Raw genomic sequence first — 18844 nt, forward strand, 5'->3', positions numbered from 1 at the left:
GAGGAAATATTTAATCAGCAGTCTCAGGGGAAATATTTGAAGTTACTTAACTTAATATTTGTTGGTCTCAATGGAGCTAAGGCGCAACCCAACTTCCGGTTTATGACGTCACCGGGGAAGACAAGCAACTCTGTTTGCCTATTGGTCAACTTCATCCCCACAAACCAATCAGCTTCAAGAATACGGGCGGACCTTTACCACCCGCCAATTAACACGAGAGGAAGAAGCGGTGTGGGCGGGACTCTGTCGCGAATAACAGGAAGTAGCAACTCAACAGGAATTAGTTTTCTGGAAACTTTTACCGTCAAACGCAAACAAAGGCTTGAATCTAAAAGACTAAACTTGTGTGTAGGAAGTGTGTTCACGTGTCAGACTAGTGTTTTATCAGCCGTTGTTAGATACGGAGAGACTCGACGCTTCCGGGGCCGAGGGTCATCGTCTGTGTTTGTTTACATGGAGTCAAACAGCTGACCAGCTAGCAGTTAGCATCCTAGCTCAGTGAGACCGAGTCAGACGAGCTGTTACATCGTCTCCATGAATGAAACTGAACTCCGGAGGACGAGTTAACACACATTCTCTAACAGGGAAGCGGTGGTTCTAGGTCCCGGTGATCTGCTGGAAGTGTGACTGTGATGCGAGGCTAGCGAGCAGCGTTAGCAGGGTCCTTCCAGACAAGCGAAGAAGAAGTTGTTTGTGCCGCTGAGCCTCGGGCCAGCTCCGGAGGCCCCGATGTGCAACATACCGTGTTCCTGCGGGAACTGGAGGAGGTGGATCCGGCCGCTGGTCGTGTTCCTGTACATCCTGCTGCTGCTGGTGGTCCTGCCACTGTGCATCTGGGAGCTGCAGAAGTCAGCGGTCAGTCTCCAGCTGTCAGTTGATGTGATGTACATGTTGTTTTCGACTTACAGATAGACAGATATATACACAGATAGATAGACAGACACTTTACTAATACAGAGAAAGATTTACGCGGTTAAATGTAACTTAAATTGTACTTATATACAGTTTAATGTTGCACCCATGACTCACTTATACATATTGTTGGGAAATAAAGGCACTATAAACAAAGAACATAATACAATCTTCTTCAATAAAAAGTTAACATAAGTCTAATATATATTGATATAATGCATTGTGAATGCATTGAGGAAGTATAACACATAATTTATGTTTATCAGATTCCTTTGTATTTGTCATTCTCTGCCCTCAGAGAAGAGTTTAAAACCACAACATTACCCCAGGAACAAAACCTGTCTTTATCGTGATAATTATCAATATCAACTGATGTGAAAATATTGAATGGAATTTAATAGCCTTTATTGATCTTCTTGATATCATTTTTGGGTGTATCTTCCAGCGCTAATATAGAATCTGGGTGGTCAAAGTGCTGGAGGTGCACAGCCTCACATTAACATGGTGACTGTTTCTCTCCATGTAATGGCAGGTTAGTACAAACAACAAAGCATGGTTCATTGCTGGGATATTCGTCTTCATGACCATACCCATATCATTATGGGGCATTCTTCAGCATCTGGTTCACTACACTCAGCCGGAGCTTCAGAAACCTATCATCAGGTAAACATGTCGACAAGCACGTCGTCTGCCATGATCAGAAGAAACAGCCTTTTTTTAATGCACGTGTTTTCATGATTTTTATAGAATATTATGGATGGTCCCAATCTACAGCCTGGACAGTGTAAGTTGTATATTTTATACTCAAATCCATTCACCAAATCACCAATAATTACTGCTGAGACTTGACTCAAGTAGCAACACTGAGAGAATGTTGCTTTATGCATCGTGTTACTTGAAAATGTTATAATTTCCCCCGTGTGATCCGGCTTTTTCTTTCTCAGTGGCTGGCACTGAAATACCCCAGCATAGCGATCTATGTGGACACATGCAGAGAATGCTATGAGGCCTACGTCATCTACAACTTCATGACCTTCCTGCTCAACTACCTGGAAAACCAGTACCCAAGCCTGGTGCGGATGCTGGAGGTTCAGGAGCAGCAGAAACACCTGCCTCCTCTCTGTTGCTGCCCACCATGGCCGATGGGAGAGTAAGTTCTCTTTAAAATAAATCACTTTTAAAGGGAGGCTTCATTTACATACAATCATCCATGTGGGCAAATTTTACACTAAACTGGATGCTACTTAATTTTGTCCTCCTATATAACTACCCTGTTAGACTGCTCGTATGAAGAGATCTGACTTACTTCTCAATAACATCATGGATTTATCAGTTTTATTATGAGTCTTTCTGCAAACCTGAGGTTATACAACATTACCCCATCGGGTATAACTGGATTTCAATGAGGTTTTGGTTTGAAAGTTCAGAAACGATGAGAGTGACTAAGCGATAGGAGGTGATTATTTTATTTCTTGTGCGGCTGTTTGTTCGACTTTGTCTCAAGGCTCAGAAATGTTCAAAAGTTGAGATGAATGTGTTCATTTTTTCTTGAAGGAAACAAATCAATGAGAGTCACCAGCCTCAATTTAGCCGCAGTCTGGCAACATCAGTAATTGGTTAACGTGCCTGTGTGTGGTTCATTTTGCCTGGAGATTTTCCTTCTCTTCTTTTTTTATACAAGAATCAGTTTGTTTCTTAAAAACTAAAGGAGAACAAACACTTTACAATTTCTTGAAGGTCATCAGCATTAGTGTCATCTATTAAACATATTTTGTAATGCTCCCCCTGTCATTTCTAACCCTTTACAGTAGTGTGGCATTTAGCACGTGATTTTCAAAGCTCATGACTGAAAAAGTGATCAATCAACTCCTGAGTTGATTGATTAAATGTTTTAATTTCACTCACGTGTCTCAAATTTACCATATTTCTTACGACCATTCGTGTTTTGTGTATTTGATCAATAGATCTTCACTTATTTCAACTTAAATCTTTTTTGCCAATATCTTTCTAACTCAAGTCACATGTTTGTTCTGCAGGGTTTTACTGTTGAGATGCAAGTTGGGAGTGTTACAGTACACAGTCGTAAGACCTGTCACAACAGTGATTGCCTTGTAAGTAAACTCAAATGTTCACTGCACTTAATATAACTCTTGTAACTCAAACAAAAGTATTTTTGCTCATTTCATTTGTATTGATGTCGGTTGTGGCTCTTTATTCTTCCACCCAGAATCTGTGAGCTGTGTGGAGTGTACGATGAAGGAAATTTCAGTTCCACAAATGCTTGGACGTACCTGGTCATCTTCAACAATATGTCACAGCTGGTAATAATGAAACCGTCTTTTTACCCCCGGACAAGGTGGTTGTGTTTTCACCTGTGTCCGTTTGCCTGTTTGTTTGTTTGTCTGTTTGTCTGTCAGCAGGATCTTGAAAAAAGTACTGATAAAATGTCCATAATACTTGGTTGAAGGTTGGGACATGGGCAAAGAAAGAATAGATCCAATTTTGTTGTTCATCTGGAAAAATGTTAACCTATTCACATGGATCTTGTTTCCCTTCATTTTTCTTGCGCCTATTCTAGTTGTTATGGGACTATATAGAACCGTACTTTAGAAGGCTTTATATAAGAAATGCGAGTAGCCTGATGTTTTGTCTTTCATCTCTTGATCTAGTTTGCCATGTACTGCCTGGTGCTGTTCTACAGAGCCCTCAGAGAGGAGCTGGGTCCAATCAAACCAGTGGGCAAATTCCTGTGTGTGAAGATGGTGGTGTTTGTCTCTTTCTGGTAATTACTTTTTTTTTTTTTAACTTATTAAAATTAAAAAATTATAATTTCTTTAAAGAAATTCAGATTTTGTGTCGGGCCGTGATGTGACGACTTTCTTTGTAAACTCTCAGGCAAGCCGTGTTCATTGCTCTGCTGGTGAAGGTGGGAATCATTTCAAAGGACCAAACATGGGAATGGAAAAGTGTGGAGGCTGTCGCTACTGGATTGCAGGTGGGCAAAATCTTGTGTAGTTGAAAAAGAGGTCACAATAATTTGTAAGGAAATAGAATAAATGAAAACTTTTTTTCCTTTCACACAAGTTGATATCCGAGTTTGGTTTTGACTTCCTAACTACAACACAACTACTGTCCTGTTTCCTTCAGGATTTCATCATATGTGTGGAGATGTTTCTGGCAGCTATTGCCCATCACTACAGTTTCTCTTACAAGCCTTACATCCAGGAGGCTGAGGAGGGCTCGTGCTTTGACTCTTTCTTGGCAATGTGGGACATATCTGATGTCAGAGCAGACATTTCTGAACAAGTCCGCAATGTTGGTAAGTGCCTTGTAGCTGATAGTGTATTTTCACAGCTTTGTAAATATATCTGGCCCTGAGGAGAATGGACAGACATTTTCTTTTGGTTTGTCATTGACAGGGAGAACAGTTATGGGTCGTCCGAGGAAGTCTTACTTCGGCGAGGCGGAGAGCGATGGCGAGCGATCTGGCTTGCTCTCGTCGGCCTCCCAAGACGCCATCACCGAGGCGTCATCCGACCCAGTGTCGCCCAACGGTCAGTACCAGGGCCTGGGGAGAACCCTCACGCCTCACTCTCGCTCGGCTCCCGCTGGGCTCAGCTCGGTCCCATGGGACGAAGGGTATGAAGCTCGACCTGAAGACACCCCGGAAGAAGACCGGGCCGACCAAAGCACAGACCCGCCTGAGGGAGATCTCATCGTGATCACTTAGCCCAATATCAGAGCTGATGTCACCAAGACTCTACCAGACATGGTTGGGCAGGACCCAATTAACGCCTTGCCACTTTCCTGCAGACATTACGTAACTGATTCAACAGCAAAGGGTACATCCGCCAAGTAGCTGTAGACGTTTGCCAGCAGAGGCAAAGCTAGATGGACCTCTCTGCCAGTGACAGCTCCGTGAATGTTCAGTGGAGTTATGGCTTAATGATTTGTAGGTAACAAGCATTTTAGCCAGTTTGCATATTATTATGCCTCATCAAGCTATGCCAGAATGGTTTTTATCCACTTTTATTGGGAAAGACTGGTTGGTCTCTTTTATCCCGTGTCCCAAAGAGCCCGGTCTGTGTTGTTGTGTTCCTTAAGGTGAGAGTCAACATGAAAACTCCTGAAGTCCCAGTGAAGCATGTATCTACGTGTCAGTACTTTCATGTTCAAATCTCAAAATGTGACAGAAATATGCAACTCGTGAAAGACAAATGTTACCCTCACATTGTGTCTGAAGACTGAAGCACATTAGGTGTACAGACCAGTCTTTCTTTCTTTAACTTAACCAGTTGAGGATGGAGAAGTTCAAGGAAAAATTCTGAATATTCTGATTTAGTATATAAGCATTATAGTGAAATTAAAGCAAGGGTTAGTAATCTTGGAAAAAGCAGGAGCAGGCTACACATACATTCCCCCCCCCGTCAAAGCTCTTAAACACATTATCGCACAACTGCTAGAAGCTAATTTTTCCACGAGTCACTCACTAACTTGCTGTGAGAGCATGTGCAGGTCCAGATGAAGTGATTGGTCGTGTTTATTATTGTCCTGCGAGGGCCACAGACACAGAGGAATTCGAAAAATAAGATAAGTAGTTCAGAAACAACCAATGCTTTTGTGAAAGTATAACGATGCTGAGCAGGTACTGGATGTTTTGACGTGAACGAAAATGATGTGACTCGTATGCTATGACCTTTGCGGTGACCAGATTATAAACACAACTAACCTGGGAGAATAATACGAAGGGCGATCACCCTCCAGTAGAAATAGTGGAATCAATGTCAAAGCACATGGAAGCTGTTTTGGAGGCTCAACACCTTACTAAGACACTTTATGTTGTTTTTGTTTTCATTGTTTGTCTGTTGTGTTTGTTTATCCCAGAGAGAACAGGTGAGAAGAGCAGAAGCACCAAGTTATTAAGATGCACAGTAGAGATTTAACTTTATCAGTGGGAAAAGATAAACTTAGGATTTGAGCTTCCTACTGGAGAAACCGTGTCCTTACTGACAGTGTGACATCATTACAGTGTCTGTATCAATACAGTGTATTTTCTATGGGTTTTATTAGATACTAGGAGTACAGTCCAAGTATTAATACAATATACATATTCAGCATGAAACTGTACAATCAAGCACATTCTAGTAAAATTCCTATCAATGCTTTAATGCACGGACAGACTTCTTGTTCTATGTGCTCATGGAACTAATCTATCCACTACATTCATCTGTTAATATGTGAAGAGGTTCTCCATCCACCTTTTAGCCTTTTATCGAACTTTGCACCTAAGCCATTGATTTTACCTATAGATTCTACTTAGCGTATCTTGTGACTTACATGGATATGTGCAGGGATATTGACATGTTTGATGTACAGTGGATATCAGGTTGATGTGTCAGTAAATACGTAAAATGTATGATATCGACATCCTGGTCCGTGTCCAGCTGAAACATGCTGCATTGCCTTATGTGAATTATTTCTTGTTTTGTCATAAAACTGTCAGGATCACAGAGGAATTTGTTCCACAGGTTAATTTGAATTCATCTTCTGTCTCGTCAATAAATCAGATTAACTACAGTTTGCTCATGTTTTCCATTTATTAAGAAAATTGCCACATTTATTGTTGCCTTTTTTTATTTATACCCACAAACATTCTTTACAAAATCAACTGAAATCAGGTGACAACTATGATATTTATATTATATACTTACAATAGTATATATAAGTATAAACTATAAATGTCCTGATACCCGGAACAATTTACAAATAAAAACAGGACTTGAACGTTCAATGTTGAACTTTCTAAATGGTTGTGACGGAGCAGCTTTGGGTCATGCAGGTTTCTACTCAATCTCAGAACAGAGACTGATAATACATTTATTTAAAAAAAAAAACACTGAAATCCTCTTGTGGTATTTAACAATACCCAGAAGTGAATGCATAGTAATTTAATGCATTTCCCTATAGCGCTTGTGACAATTATCTAAAATGAAGCTACAACCGGGTTATTACTGAGTCTGCTCATTGACTACATGTGCTGATATGGAGATGGTGCTCTTGTGAAGCTTCACAGCCAGAAGGACCCAGTCTCCAGCCTGTACCTGCAGGGGCTGCTGCAGCACAGCGGCCGCCTGCTTCCAGTGAGAGTTCTTGCTCAGGGTGCTGATGCTGATCTCCTGGTCCAGGTGGATTTGGTACCAGAAAGGAATTGCTGTTATTCTGCCGGAGGATGTAGCCTTGACCTGGACAACATGGATCAGGGCGTTAACAAGATACTAAATGGATCATGGACAAGGTCTAATTTTCAATTCCAGTCACTTCTAAGTCATTTTTAAATCAGGTTAAGAGGCGTAAGAGTGACTAAAGGTCAAACTAAAGGTTGTGATCAGTGTTAGAAACATATTTTGATGCACAAAAAAAAGAGGTACAGAATATAACTTTGAATTTCAGAAATTTCTGAAAGAGATGATATGCCCTCGTGCTTGGAAGAGTGTCTCTGACCCAAAGCTTGAACATTTATTTCTACACTGTTTCCACTAGAGCTCTTCTTCACAGGTAACATCTTTATTATACTCATTTCAATCAACCTGTTCCAACGGAGGCCTTACCTTGACTTCCCTGTTGGAGTAGTTTGCATTGGCGTCCATGAGGTCCAGAACAAAGAGCTCCACAGACTCACTGAGATGTCTGCACTCCAGAGTGGAAAAATCCAGGAACACGTGGACTGGGACCTGGAGTACATGAGACATTACAACAATGTTAGCAGGTTCTTTGCAGCAAACTAATACAAATTGGCTGATATGACCCTTTCAGACATAAAGTTTAAAATATCAAGCCTCAATTACATTTCTTTGTCAATTGTTTGCTCCTAAACATTGGTATCTCTATCCACCACGCAAATCTATATTGGTCGGGCTCTAGAAAACCATATTTGTTCTCTTAAAACTCATAGACGTATAGCTATTAAAAAAGATCAAAAAAAGGCAGAGGAACACTTGAATGTAAACAAGGTGAAGAAGCTAACTCACAATTGATGTAGGCTCACTTTCTCACAAGCCAGCTTTCATCCACATTAGCTCTTAACAGCTAGTGTCAGTGGTTAATCACTCGATGGTTGATTGATGCTGAGAAACTAATCTTGCACCTCAAACTCCGCCGAACTTGACTAAAGAGGCCGTGGCTGCGGGGCACCAGATGTAAAACGCAGAGGAAGGAATCAAAGTGGAGGCACGGAAAGGTGTCACGGTTTCCTTCACTGCAAAACAAAAGAATCTTTCCTCCTCCCTGTCACAGTTGTGTAGACCTTGGCGCCCGCGTTCTCATGTGCTTGATGTAATGTGTACTGATGGATTCAGGTAGGGATGTCTCGGGCAGAGCTGTGTGTTGTGCCTTGTGTGACAGTTGTGCCAGAAAAGGTCCCTCCACAGAGGGCTTCAAAGACGACATCTGTTAAAGCAAACGACCATCCCGCGTGGGGCCTGAGAAATTAGATCACAAACACGATCCTGGGAAAAAAATAACTAACAGACCAAATAATAAAGGAAGAGAATTCAAAGGGATTTTCTGCAGCTTCTGTAAACCAGCTGGGAAACACACATCAAACAGCAGTAAACTCGGGCCTGGACCTCGTGAATACCTTGTTCCACTCGACACAAACTGAACAAGGTAGAAAACAAAGCCACTGGAATCAGAGTCCGTCTGATCATCTCCAGTCAAATACAACCTGAGACAATTTTATTGCATCGCGCCGCGTGCCAATCATATTTAACAAACACCTCGGGCTACACATTTGCACCTAATCCACGGAATTTGAAAGTGAATGATGCAAGCGCACAAACACAGCGTAGTGTGTGTGAAGCCTGTCAATATTGACGGTTGCATCAGGAGCGTGAGATTGACGGTTGCATCAGGAACATGAGACGGAATACGAGAGACGAGCGGCCCGAGATGTTACAATGGGAAGATTTTTTCAAACTCGTGTTCTGAAGACTGGAGAAGTTTCGGCTCAACAATAACTGTGTAAGGGCTCAATGGGATTCTCTTTCAATTAAACGAGACGCCTCCAAATACAAGATCTCATTTAAAGTCACTATTTAATATTGGATTATATTTTGATACTGAAATAATAATAAAAAGTCAGACTCCAAGGTGAACAGAAGTATGAGCACTCGGTTTGTTTGGCTCTATAAGTATACTGAAATGCCTTCTACAGTCAAAGAAATCTTAAAATTGAGTTAATATTCAGATTTTTTCAATTTTAAGAAAGTCAAAACTGTGTGAATATTAACAATTTAATAGTAATATAGCAGATATAAAGTGGATAAACATTAGCCCGACTGATGCCAGTGACACCAATATATCAGCCAATTTGTCCTTTTTACACGATCTTACAATTTTAGCTTTTATTTCCCATTAACTAGGTGAATACATTTTATTTTTATTATATTTGTCAGTATTAATCAGTTCTAATGTACAAAGAAGATCAATATATGGTATATAAAGAATACATGTGACTTACGTCAATGTCACCCAACTCTGCCTTTTGAGGACTAACAAGACCAAGTTTTAAAAAAGCAGTTTTATTGGATGAAACCAGTAAACATGTTAGTTTTTTCACAGTCCTGCTTGGAAAAACCTGTTTTGCTGACCATATTTTAAAATATTATTTTTTATAAGTTATAGTTATAGCAGATGCAGTGAGTAAGGCCTCGATGTTTCATTTAGCAAACCAGCCGTCCACTAACAGGGATCTTACACATCAGTCAGTGTTGTTACTGTTTGCATGTGGATTGGCTGAACTAACAACAAAGTACCTCATGTTATCAAATATATATATCATAAATAAGTGAATGTGGATACACAGCAGCTATCTGTACGTTGGTAAACTTACAGTGAACTGGTTGATGAAAGGAGCGATGTTGAATCCCAGTGTCGCCTCCTGACCCTGGACGGCGCTCTCCAGCAGCAACATGTCCGACTCCACCAACATCCCATAGACCTTGATCCTCTGTGGGAAGATGTGTCCTCCTTCCTCCAGCAGACACCTGGTGCAGTTCATCACATGGTTAAGTGTCTTAAAATAGTATCCATAAATATACAAAACTACCATAAATTTAATAACCCAAAAACACAACCACATGTATGCCACTTCCTCTTACCTGGCCAGTGAGGCCTTCTCCATCAGCTTCTGTCGGATCAGGCCACAGGTCTCCACACAGTCCAGGATGATGGCAGTCCACAGCTTCTCCCTGGACGGCCTCTTCAGCATCCCGTGCTCGTCGTCCACGTTGTTGAGCCAGAACTCCAGATGCTTTTCTGGGATGTTGTTGGAGTGAGCCAGTCTCTTCAGCACTTCCTGTTGCTTCTTCTTCTCCACGGAGCTGTAGGCCTTCACGTGACCGTGACTGGCGGCGATGAAGGAGAGCAAGGAGAAGCCCTCCGAGACGTCCAGCACGTACAGCAGGTCACTGGAGTCTGTGGGAGGAACTGGGTCACCCTGGCCCGACTGAACACCTTGGCATTTCACCTTCAGCCGAGATATGAGTTTCCCAAACGCACTGGAAAACTTGTGGTGGTAATCCTCATTGTTCACCAGGGCCATTTCTGCACATTCCAGCATGCAGAAGTCTTTGGGGGGATCCTGGCCGGTCTGAAGGCACGCTAATGCGCTGCACAGTTCGGCTTCTGGGTTTGGGACTGAAACGGGATTCCCAGAGATCTTCGAGTCGTGACGCTTGTCCAGACGGATTTCGTGGTCGTCTCTCAACACGGCGACGCTGCAGAGCCTCAGGTAGGCGTCTCGGCAGGAGACCTCCACAATCAGCTTGTCTCCGGGTTTCAGGACAAAACCTGAGGGACAATAAAGGAAACAATTGACCAGACCGGATTTTAATGGAACAATGTAAGATGTGGGTTTTAAATCAAAGCATTTCTTGGTCCAGTAAAAAGAGAAATGCCCACAGAGGCAACTCTTCATACTGTCAAGTGCTGAAAGTTGTTGGATGTTTGGTCAGATTTATAGTTCATTTATCATTCAACTAGAGATATACATTTTTTTTTTTTGTTTATTAAATTGTTGTTGTATAACTGAACATAAAGTTTGTTTTGGGGTAAATACCTAATATCATGTATTGTATCTGCACATGCGTTGAAATATTTAAAATATCAAACCCTGGAGTTACATGGATGGAACTAAATGGCTACATCTGCTGTACAGAAGTAGAAATAATTAACAATGAAAACTCACGATAATAACAATAGTTATTCATAATTTAATATAAACACATTTGGAGTTTTGAACTGGAATGAAAGAGGAGTCCATCATAACATTTTTAGATCGTTGTAGAAATAGAGTGAGGAGGCGGAGGGGAAAAGAAAATACAGAAAGCAAAGAGGAGAGGAAGGGAGAGCAAACCCCACGGAGAAATGAGATTCAGGGGACTGGGGAGAAGGGGGGGGGGGGGCGCGCAGAAAGGATTCCTACAGGAATAACATCTGTTCATGTCTTCATGTCAGTGCGCCGCTCATCAGAGGCATTTGGGAGAAATGCATATTTATTGCCTATAAGAATTTCATGAACACTAAAGCGTGTCACAGGCGATCATGGCACACACGTCACCGCGGCCGGGAAGCGGATGTTGGTGATCACCGGGAAAGGTGGCGGCTCCCCCGACGCTGCCCGAGCCAATTAGCAGCGCGGGGGAAACGCTGCCGAGCTCTGTCTGCGGGAGGAGGCACCACGTTGCCAACTGGAACATGTCACCTCGTGTCAGCAGGTATTACGCTCACAGCTGCCTGGCTCTTATGGCATAGCAAAGAGTTGGGAGAGCTCTTTAGGAAATTTGGCAACTTTAATTTGATATAATTAAAACAATTGAAGAATGCTGAAGGCTTTCGATTCTGAGATCCCAATGATTACATCTGACTTCTGGTTTCATTCACCACATGCTTGAAATTCGTTACCTGGTCTTGGCATGTTTAAAAATGTATAAAAAAAAAAAAGTTTCATAGGTTAGATTAAACATGGTTTTTATTTTCAATGATTCACTTTTGCCATTGATTCCTGTATGTTTGTATTTCTGTTCTGTTTTTAATATGTGTATTAGTATGTTTTATATATTTGTCCCTATTTGTATTTATATTTGAAACTATTATTTCACTGTTGCCCATATTGACCAGGACTCCCTCAGTGGGACCTTCCTGTCAAATAAAATATAAATAAAAAATATGTATATTTTCTTTGGTGGTAAATTATAGCTTTTTATATATTATAGTAAGATAAATATGGTAAAGTCAATATAATCATATGGTCTATATCAATATAGTAACTACAGTAAACTATAATGTAAATAATAGCTTTATTGCCATAGTTCATAAATGCTTTAGTTTTATACTAATGTGGAAAAGGTATTTCTAATTTTTTATATATATATTATTTTAATTGGGTCTTTATTTTAAAATGCCATATTTTATCAGATTTTTAACAAGCTACATTTATATGTGCAATCGTGGTTTACAGTAAACAATTCCCAGAAAATAGTAAAAGTAGTAATGATTGGGCTACAGTATAACCTCAGAGTATCTCTGTCATTACTGACAAGTCAGGTTTAAAAGGTAAAGAATCCAAGATATGACAAACACTGCCCTCATCTGATACAACATGGAAGTGCATGACAGACGGGAGTAGAGAATACAGGCAGGCTGATATATAAACAAGCTTTGTTTTAAACTAGAATCCGACTCGCCAGAAGTTTGAAACTATAATCTGTATATATAAATATATAAATATATAAAATTATAAATGTGGTCTCTTGTGTCTCTATTGGTGTAACTTGGGGATCTTACCCGTGGTGCTGTGGAAAGGATAGATGGCCTGTTCCCAGCAGGTGTCCTCCTGAGGCCCAGTAGACAGACTGCTCTCCTCATCCAGGTGGAGCTGGAACCACACGGCCAGAGCATCCAGCTCCCCCTCCTTGATGACGGGCAGGTAGAGCTCCTGAACCTCCCTGGAGCTCAGACCCTCCAGGTCCTACAGGTCACCATCATACAACAACAACAACAACGACAACATAGCAAAGTTACAGACACATACAAAAAATCGGGTTGTTTCAGTCTTACATATTTATATAAATAATATTGAATATATATGTCCAGCCTGATCAGACCAATATGTTTTCTTTGTGTTACCCAAAGCTTACACAGTCAAATCCAACCTCACTGGCTCGTTGCAAATCACCAAAACTACATCAAAACCACAGAAAATAAATAGTAATGGGAAGGTGAGGAAAATATCAGGATCCCCCACATTCAGGAGATTAAACTTAAACTGGGTTTATTCGATTCACCAGACCTCTCTGCTAAAGGGAGTTTGCGTCACAGACTGAGGACTGTTTCACAGCTCTGTGATAAGGATTCTGTAATAAGGCTACATTTTCCTGCAAGTCCAGTCTTCACGTGAGGGAATAAATGTAAAGTATCAACAAATCGTCCGGCAGGTACCTGCCTACGAGACAAATGCAATGTTTCCAATCTGCCAGATGTGAACTGGAGTTCATAAATCAGATTGTCCTGCAGGCACCCAGCTGAATAATAAGAGGCCACTTGTTTGCAATATTTCAGGCTGTGAGGAAGTTGGTTTATTAGTTCCATGGGACTAACAGACATGTGGTCAGGACAATAAATATTTGTCTCAATATTACGTTATTCTACTTGACACCAGCCATAAAATACACACGGAATAAAGTCAAAACTTGGTTAAATTGGTAGAACACACATATACACAGAGCCCAGTCATATTTTGCTCACCTGCACATTATTGAAATCGATGTTGAAGGCTGTGAAAGGCTCTGTGAGAGATTTGTATCCTTCTGGCAGGCGGCTCAGTCTCTCTGTGGTGTATGGCTCCATGGAGTCGTCTGGCTCAGTGCTGCAGCTCACTGGACTCCGCAGCTGCCCGGCTGCAGCCATGGACAGACCTCCCACCTCTGACACACACTGTCTGTACACAGACAAACAATTTACATATGAGGTTCAGACAACTTGTACTGATGCTTCAAAAGAACTGGTCAGTAAAACACGTCGTATCTGACACAGAATACAGAGATGGAGGCCTACCTGTGATGCCGGCGGATCTCACTGCACTCGACAGCCATACCAAACACAGTGGCTCCAGCAGGGATGACCCGTCCAGTCGCAGACTGTTCCCTGAATTCATTCTCACCTCTCTTTAGGGAAAGAAATACTTGATTTTAATGATTAAGCACATTAGGCCTCTTTAATGGCACCAATGCAACAAGCATTTTAACTGAACACTGGCAGGTTTCTGGTTAGAAACTAATACAAGCACACTATTGTTTGCAGTTACTGCAGTAGCTATATGTGTTGAAAGAAATGAAATGGCACATCTGCTGGACACAGAAAGGTGAAACGACCTCTAAACCTATATGTTGTCAGAGGTAGACTATGGCCCAAATAAATACTGAACCAACATCCTGTCACAACATCTATTGCCTCTCAACGTGCCATGAATATTGGACTGAATTTCTATCGCTTAAAGGGGAAGTATTATATATACATTTATATTTACCTACTTTATAACAAATTTAACTTTGTTTAGTGGTTTAGGTGAAACCTGCACATCTTTTAAACCAGAGTACCAAGAGATATTTTGCCCAAGACCTGTCTTCAACTTGCGGGTAAATTAAATGTTTGCAAAGCAGCTTTTTACAGAGAAACTTTGAAATCTTTCTCTGTTTGAAATAATAAATTATGTATAATGATACCAAAACATTACATCGCCTGGTCCCTGGATTCTCCAAGCGCCCACCCACCACCTGTTTTTAATATATTTATTAAGCCTTACAGTGACCTTTTCAGGATCTTCATGACCATGAGAGGTCTGTGCGTCAGTGACAAAGATGCGTTTGTGCTGAAAAACTGAAGTTACCTTTGGAGGCAGCAGGAGGTGGTGCCAGGCATGAATGAGACTCTCTATGATGCCCTCTCCAAACAATCCTGCATCCACCGTCTCCGTCACCACCAAGGACACCCTGAGAGAAACAAAGCACACGAGTATATATTTCACATCAGCTCGAACGAAGAAGCAGATGCGGAGTCTGTGAGATCAAATCCACACTGCACCTGTGGGGGATGTCCTTTGGCACTTCCATCTCCAGAGATTTCATGTGAAGGATCTTGATGCTGCCTTCCATTCCATTGGCCGTCACCACCTCACAGGCCAGTTCGTACATCGTCTTCGACAGCTCGCAGGCGTACACCTCGGCAGCCCCGGCCTTCTTAGCACACATACTTTACAGAGAGGACAGGAAATCAGTACAAGAACATATGTACGTTAAAACACAGGTTGAATTCTAGCTGTAGCAAAAAAGAATTGAAGATTCAAGCTCTAACTTTTAAATAAAAGTCACGACAAAACCTAAAAACCCAAAAGTTTCCAAATTCTCGTAGAACATTTCTCACCCGAGGATCCCAGTGCCAGTGCCTATGTCGAGCACAGTGTGGCAGCCGCTCTGAACCGCCTTCTGAATGGCTTGCTGGTATTTCTGGTTCCTCCTGTGGTCGTTGAGCATTAAGAAATGCCAGCGCTCCACCAGCCAGTTGGCCACACGGTAGAAGTTCTCCCGGGCTTCTTGGTAATCCGGTCTCAGCTTTAGGGCTTTGTGGAAGTGACCTGCAGCTTCGTCTCTAAATCCCATCCTGGATGATCAAAGAGGAGCCAAAACAAAGACAAAAACCCACGAGCAGATGCTTTATCTTACTAATGTCAAAACTGAATTACGCCCTGGAATTACAAGTAGTGTTGAGGTGTTGGGAAAAACGTGCAAACATGAACGTTCCCCACAGTGCAGGAGCCCACCTGAACAGCTGTTCACCCATGCTGTTGAGGATGACCTCATCCGCAGGGAAAAGCTCCAGTGCTTGTTCGTAACAGTCAAAAAGTTCCTGGATACGTCCTACAGAGTCCAGCTCCTCTGCCCATTTGAACAGAGTGAACCTGAAGGACTCCTGGAAGAGAGATGTCACATAAGTTTTAGTTACGCAGTTAAAATCCGAACACTCTTAAATCACCATGAGCTATATTCACTACATTATGTGTTCAAATGTATCCACTATATCATCCCCTTAAATCGATAAAAGTACACTCTGGCAATCCCACAATGCAATTCTTTGCATTTTACATAATATAAAATGATCATTAATTGACTCAACATCTATAACTAGGGATGAAAAATCATGATTGTGAATTACTTATATTAGTATTAGCGAAAGCAGTGAAGGAAAGAACAAGCGATCGCACACACAGCAAACGACTGTACGATTGTGGTTTTGTGTTATCAGTGCAGTGATTGTGCACACAGACTGGACTTGTGAGTAAAGCAAACAGTCATCACCTTTGCAATGTCCTTAAACAAGGGTGCAAGGTTGAGGACCAGGAGGTAGTGAACAAACGCCGTTCCATAGTCCTGGTTGAACAGGCACTGCTGGGCACTTTCTAGGGAACTCGAGACCAGCTCGTTCCTGGCTGGGTCCTCTCTGCGGCGCCTCCTGGTCCTCCTGCTGTGCCTCGGCCTTGCACTGGCATTAGGCATCCCTAGAGAAAATACAAACAACGAGTAAAGCTTGAGACGCCTTATAAGAGCCAGGACTTAAAGTTTCTAAACGGAGCTTTAGCAACTAGTCAGGCCGAAAAACCTGCAAGTCTGAGTTCTTCCTAAGCAAAACCTCCAAAAAATTTAAAGTCCCAGCTTCTCAATTAGGTGATTTCTCTGCTTTTTCTTGGCTTAACATTATGGGAAATTTTACAAGATATCATGAGACTCTTTTTTTTTTCAGACTAAACTATTTATTGACAGAGAAAATAGTCCAAAGAGTTATTGGATAAGAAAATGATAATTAGCCACAGCCCTCGTTCCATTAAAAACATTGTACTGTTCAGCTCATAACCATGAAAGGTAGTTTCTTCTGGGAGGAAAAAAAAATATAACAAAAACAGATGAAGAGTAAGAAAATAAAATACAGTAATCCGTTCACGAATAATATTTGTTTTTCAAATTGTGAGATATGGGGACAAACCTTGTATTTCAACAGATACAAAACGTTTACATAAGAAGTAACAATTATAAGATATGAGGTCAGAATTATAAAAGTAAAATTATGGATTTTATTAGTAAAAGTTATGGGATGACTTGACTTAATTAATTATTATCACTGACATTCCCAATAATTATCACAGTTATGTTTTTCGGCTAATGTCCTAACTTTTCAAAGTCATAATAATTCTAAAAAATAACATCAACATGAAGAGTTAACCTTACCAAGCCAGTTAAAAAAAGTTAATTAAAAAACAAATCAAATCACAACAGACCGACTGAGAGCTGCTTGTCTCTTCACAGACACGACTTGCATTAGGACTTACTGTGAGAGGTGTCAGATCACCGGCTGCAGACTGCGGAGAAAGACACGTTCGTTTCTATTTCATCTATTTGCGTGTTTATCCCGCGAACACACACACAGACGTCAACGTTGCGCTTCAGCCGTTAGCATCGCACCGAGCGGTTCTTCCTCCAGCAGCAGGATGCTAACAGTTAGCTCACATGGTAATAAAAACAACAGAGACAAAGCAGCGATAACTCAGCCGCGTGTCACGAAACCGACATATCTGATTTGTATCCCTGTTGCATCTACACGCTGGTTGTTTGAAAACAACCACAATCACATCTCTGCTGAGGATGAAGATGCAGCTACCGTTCAACCAGAGGCGAGTCCGTGCGATTAAGCCTTCCGATACGAATATGGACCGAGCGATATGGTTCCGCCCCCCCGGGTCGTGAGGATACATTGATCTACAGGTGACCACGTTGTAAATTGAGAAATGTCACATTAAAGGTATTTGACTGATGTTGTCTGATCTCTAAATATAAAGGTGTTTATCAGAATATCTGGTGGAAACAATATAATTGATTTACACTACAGTATCTATGTTAAATCTCTCTTTAAATAGATTTGCATGATCTCCTGATGTGAAATAATATATTTCAAATTCCATTCACTGAGCTGAACCTGAAACTGTGGCCAACACTAAATGATATATGACAAAACCTTATAATGTATATTGTATGTAATTACAACAATAAGCAGAAAAAAATAAATAAAAATAACATAATAATCTATCACAGTGAAATAGTACTTTATGTGAAATACTGCTGTCACACAATATTTATTATGTGTTAACTCAATAAAGAAACATGACCCTTAGTGATCCAGTGGCTCTTTTTTTTATTATATAATTTTGAATCAACTTTCACCACAAATAAACTTTTCATGTTGGATTAACAAACCTGTATGTATATAAACTCACAGATTTACAAAATAAAATGATATTCAACAACAATGAAGAGTCTATTCATCAGATTTTGGCCACAGTGAGAACAAGGTCGTAACTTTACGAGAATTTGTGTCAGCAGCTATGACATCATACAAGACCTGGACTTTTATTTTGAAGGAGCAGTGTCTGTTTCCGTCTGTGGATTTATTTCTTCAGTTTTGTGTTTCTCAGGTTTGACAAAGAGCAAAGTTGATCTGAGTTTTGCTGAATCGCGTGGATCTCAGTTTAATTCACAAACTGCATCAAAGTAAAAGTGTCCTCCTCTGAGGGAGCTAAAGAAGCAATAAGGCACAATCAAAGAGTACAAGAGCTCAACATAGTTCACTGCCCCACCTTCAGACAGGAAGAGAACACCCATCTGCCCACAGTATCTCTTTTCTTAATGTCAACAGAAACATGGCATACAAGTGAAATCAAATTGATGGTTGTTTTTTTAAGATACTGATTTTAAAGCCTAACAACTATCTGTGTTGATCTTAATGAGACTGTCCAACAGAATATAACTGTGAGCAGAACTACTGTAGTTTA

At 41.0% G+C, this 18844-nt stretch overlaps 2 protein-coding genes across 2 annotated transcripts; one reads left to right on the forward strand and one right to left on the reverse strand.

Moving 5' to 3' along the window:
- Positions 1-242: 242 nt before the first annotated feature.
- Positions 243-6489, forward strand: tmem184c (transmembrane protein 184C). Its single transcript, XM_062387594.1, has 10 exons — positions 243-855; positions 1445-1575; positions 1660-1696; positions 1857-2062; positions 2949-3023; positions 3140-3233; positions 3582-3694; positions 3808-3907; positions 4060-4231; positions 4332-6489. Exons 1-10 carry the CDS (start codon positions 730-732, stop codon positions 4640-4642), a joined length of 1365 nt encoding a protein of 454 aa, XP_062243578.1. The 5' UTR covers positions 243-729; the 3' UTR covers positions 4643-6489.
- On the reverse strand, positions 6474-17716 carry prmt9 (protein arginine methyltransferase 9). The gene is made up of 13 exons (XM_062387593.1): positions 17348-17716; positions 16323-16522; positions 15788-15936; positions 15391-15627; positions 15052-15219; positions 14858-14960; positions 14026-14135; positions 13717-13909; positions 12757-12940; positions 10071-10761; positions 9803-9956; positions 7521-7643; positions 6474-7154 (listed from the first exon to the last, which is right to left on the reverse strand). The coding sequence occupies exons 2-13, from the start codon at positions 16518-16520 to the stop codon at positions 6921-6923; spliced, it is 2544 nt and encodes an 847-aa protein (XP_062243577.1). The 5' UTR covers positions 16521-16522; positions 17348-17716; the 3' UTR covers positions 6474-6920.
- Between the last annotated feature and the right edge of the window lie 1128 nt (positions 17717-18844).

This window comes from Platichthys flesus, chromosome 5 (assembly GCF_949316205.1).
Source record: "Platichthys flesus chromosome 5, fPlaFle2.1, whole genome shotgun sequence".
Lineage (NCBI taxonomy): Eukaryota > Metazoa > Chordata > Actinopteri > Pleuronectiformes > Pleuronectidae > Platichthys > Platichthys flesus.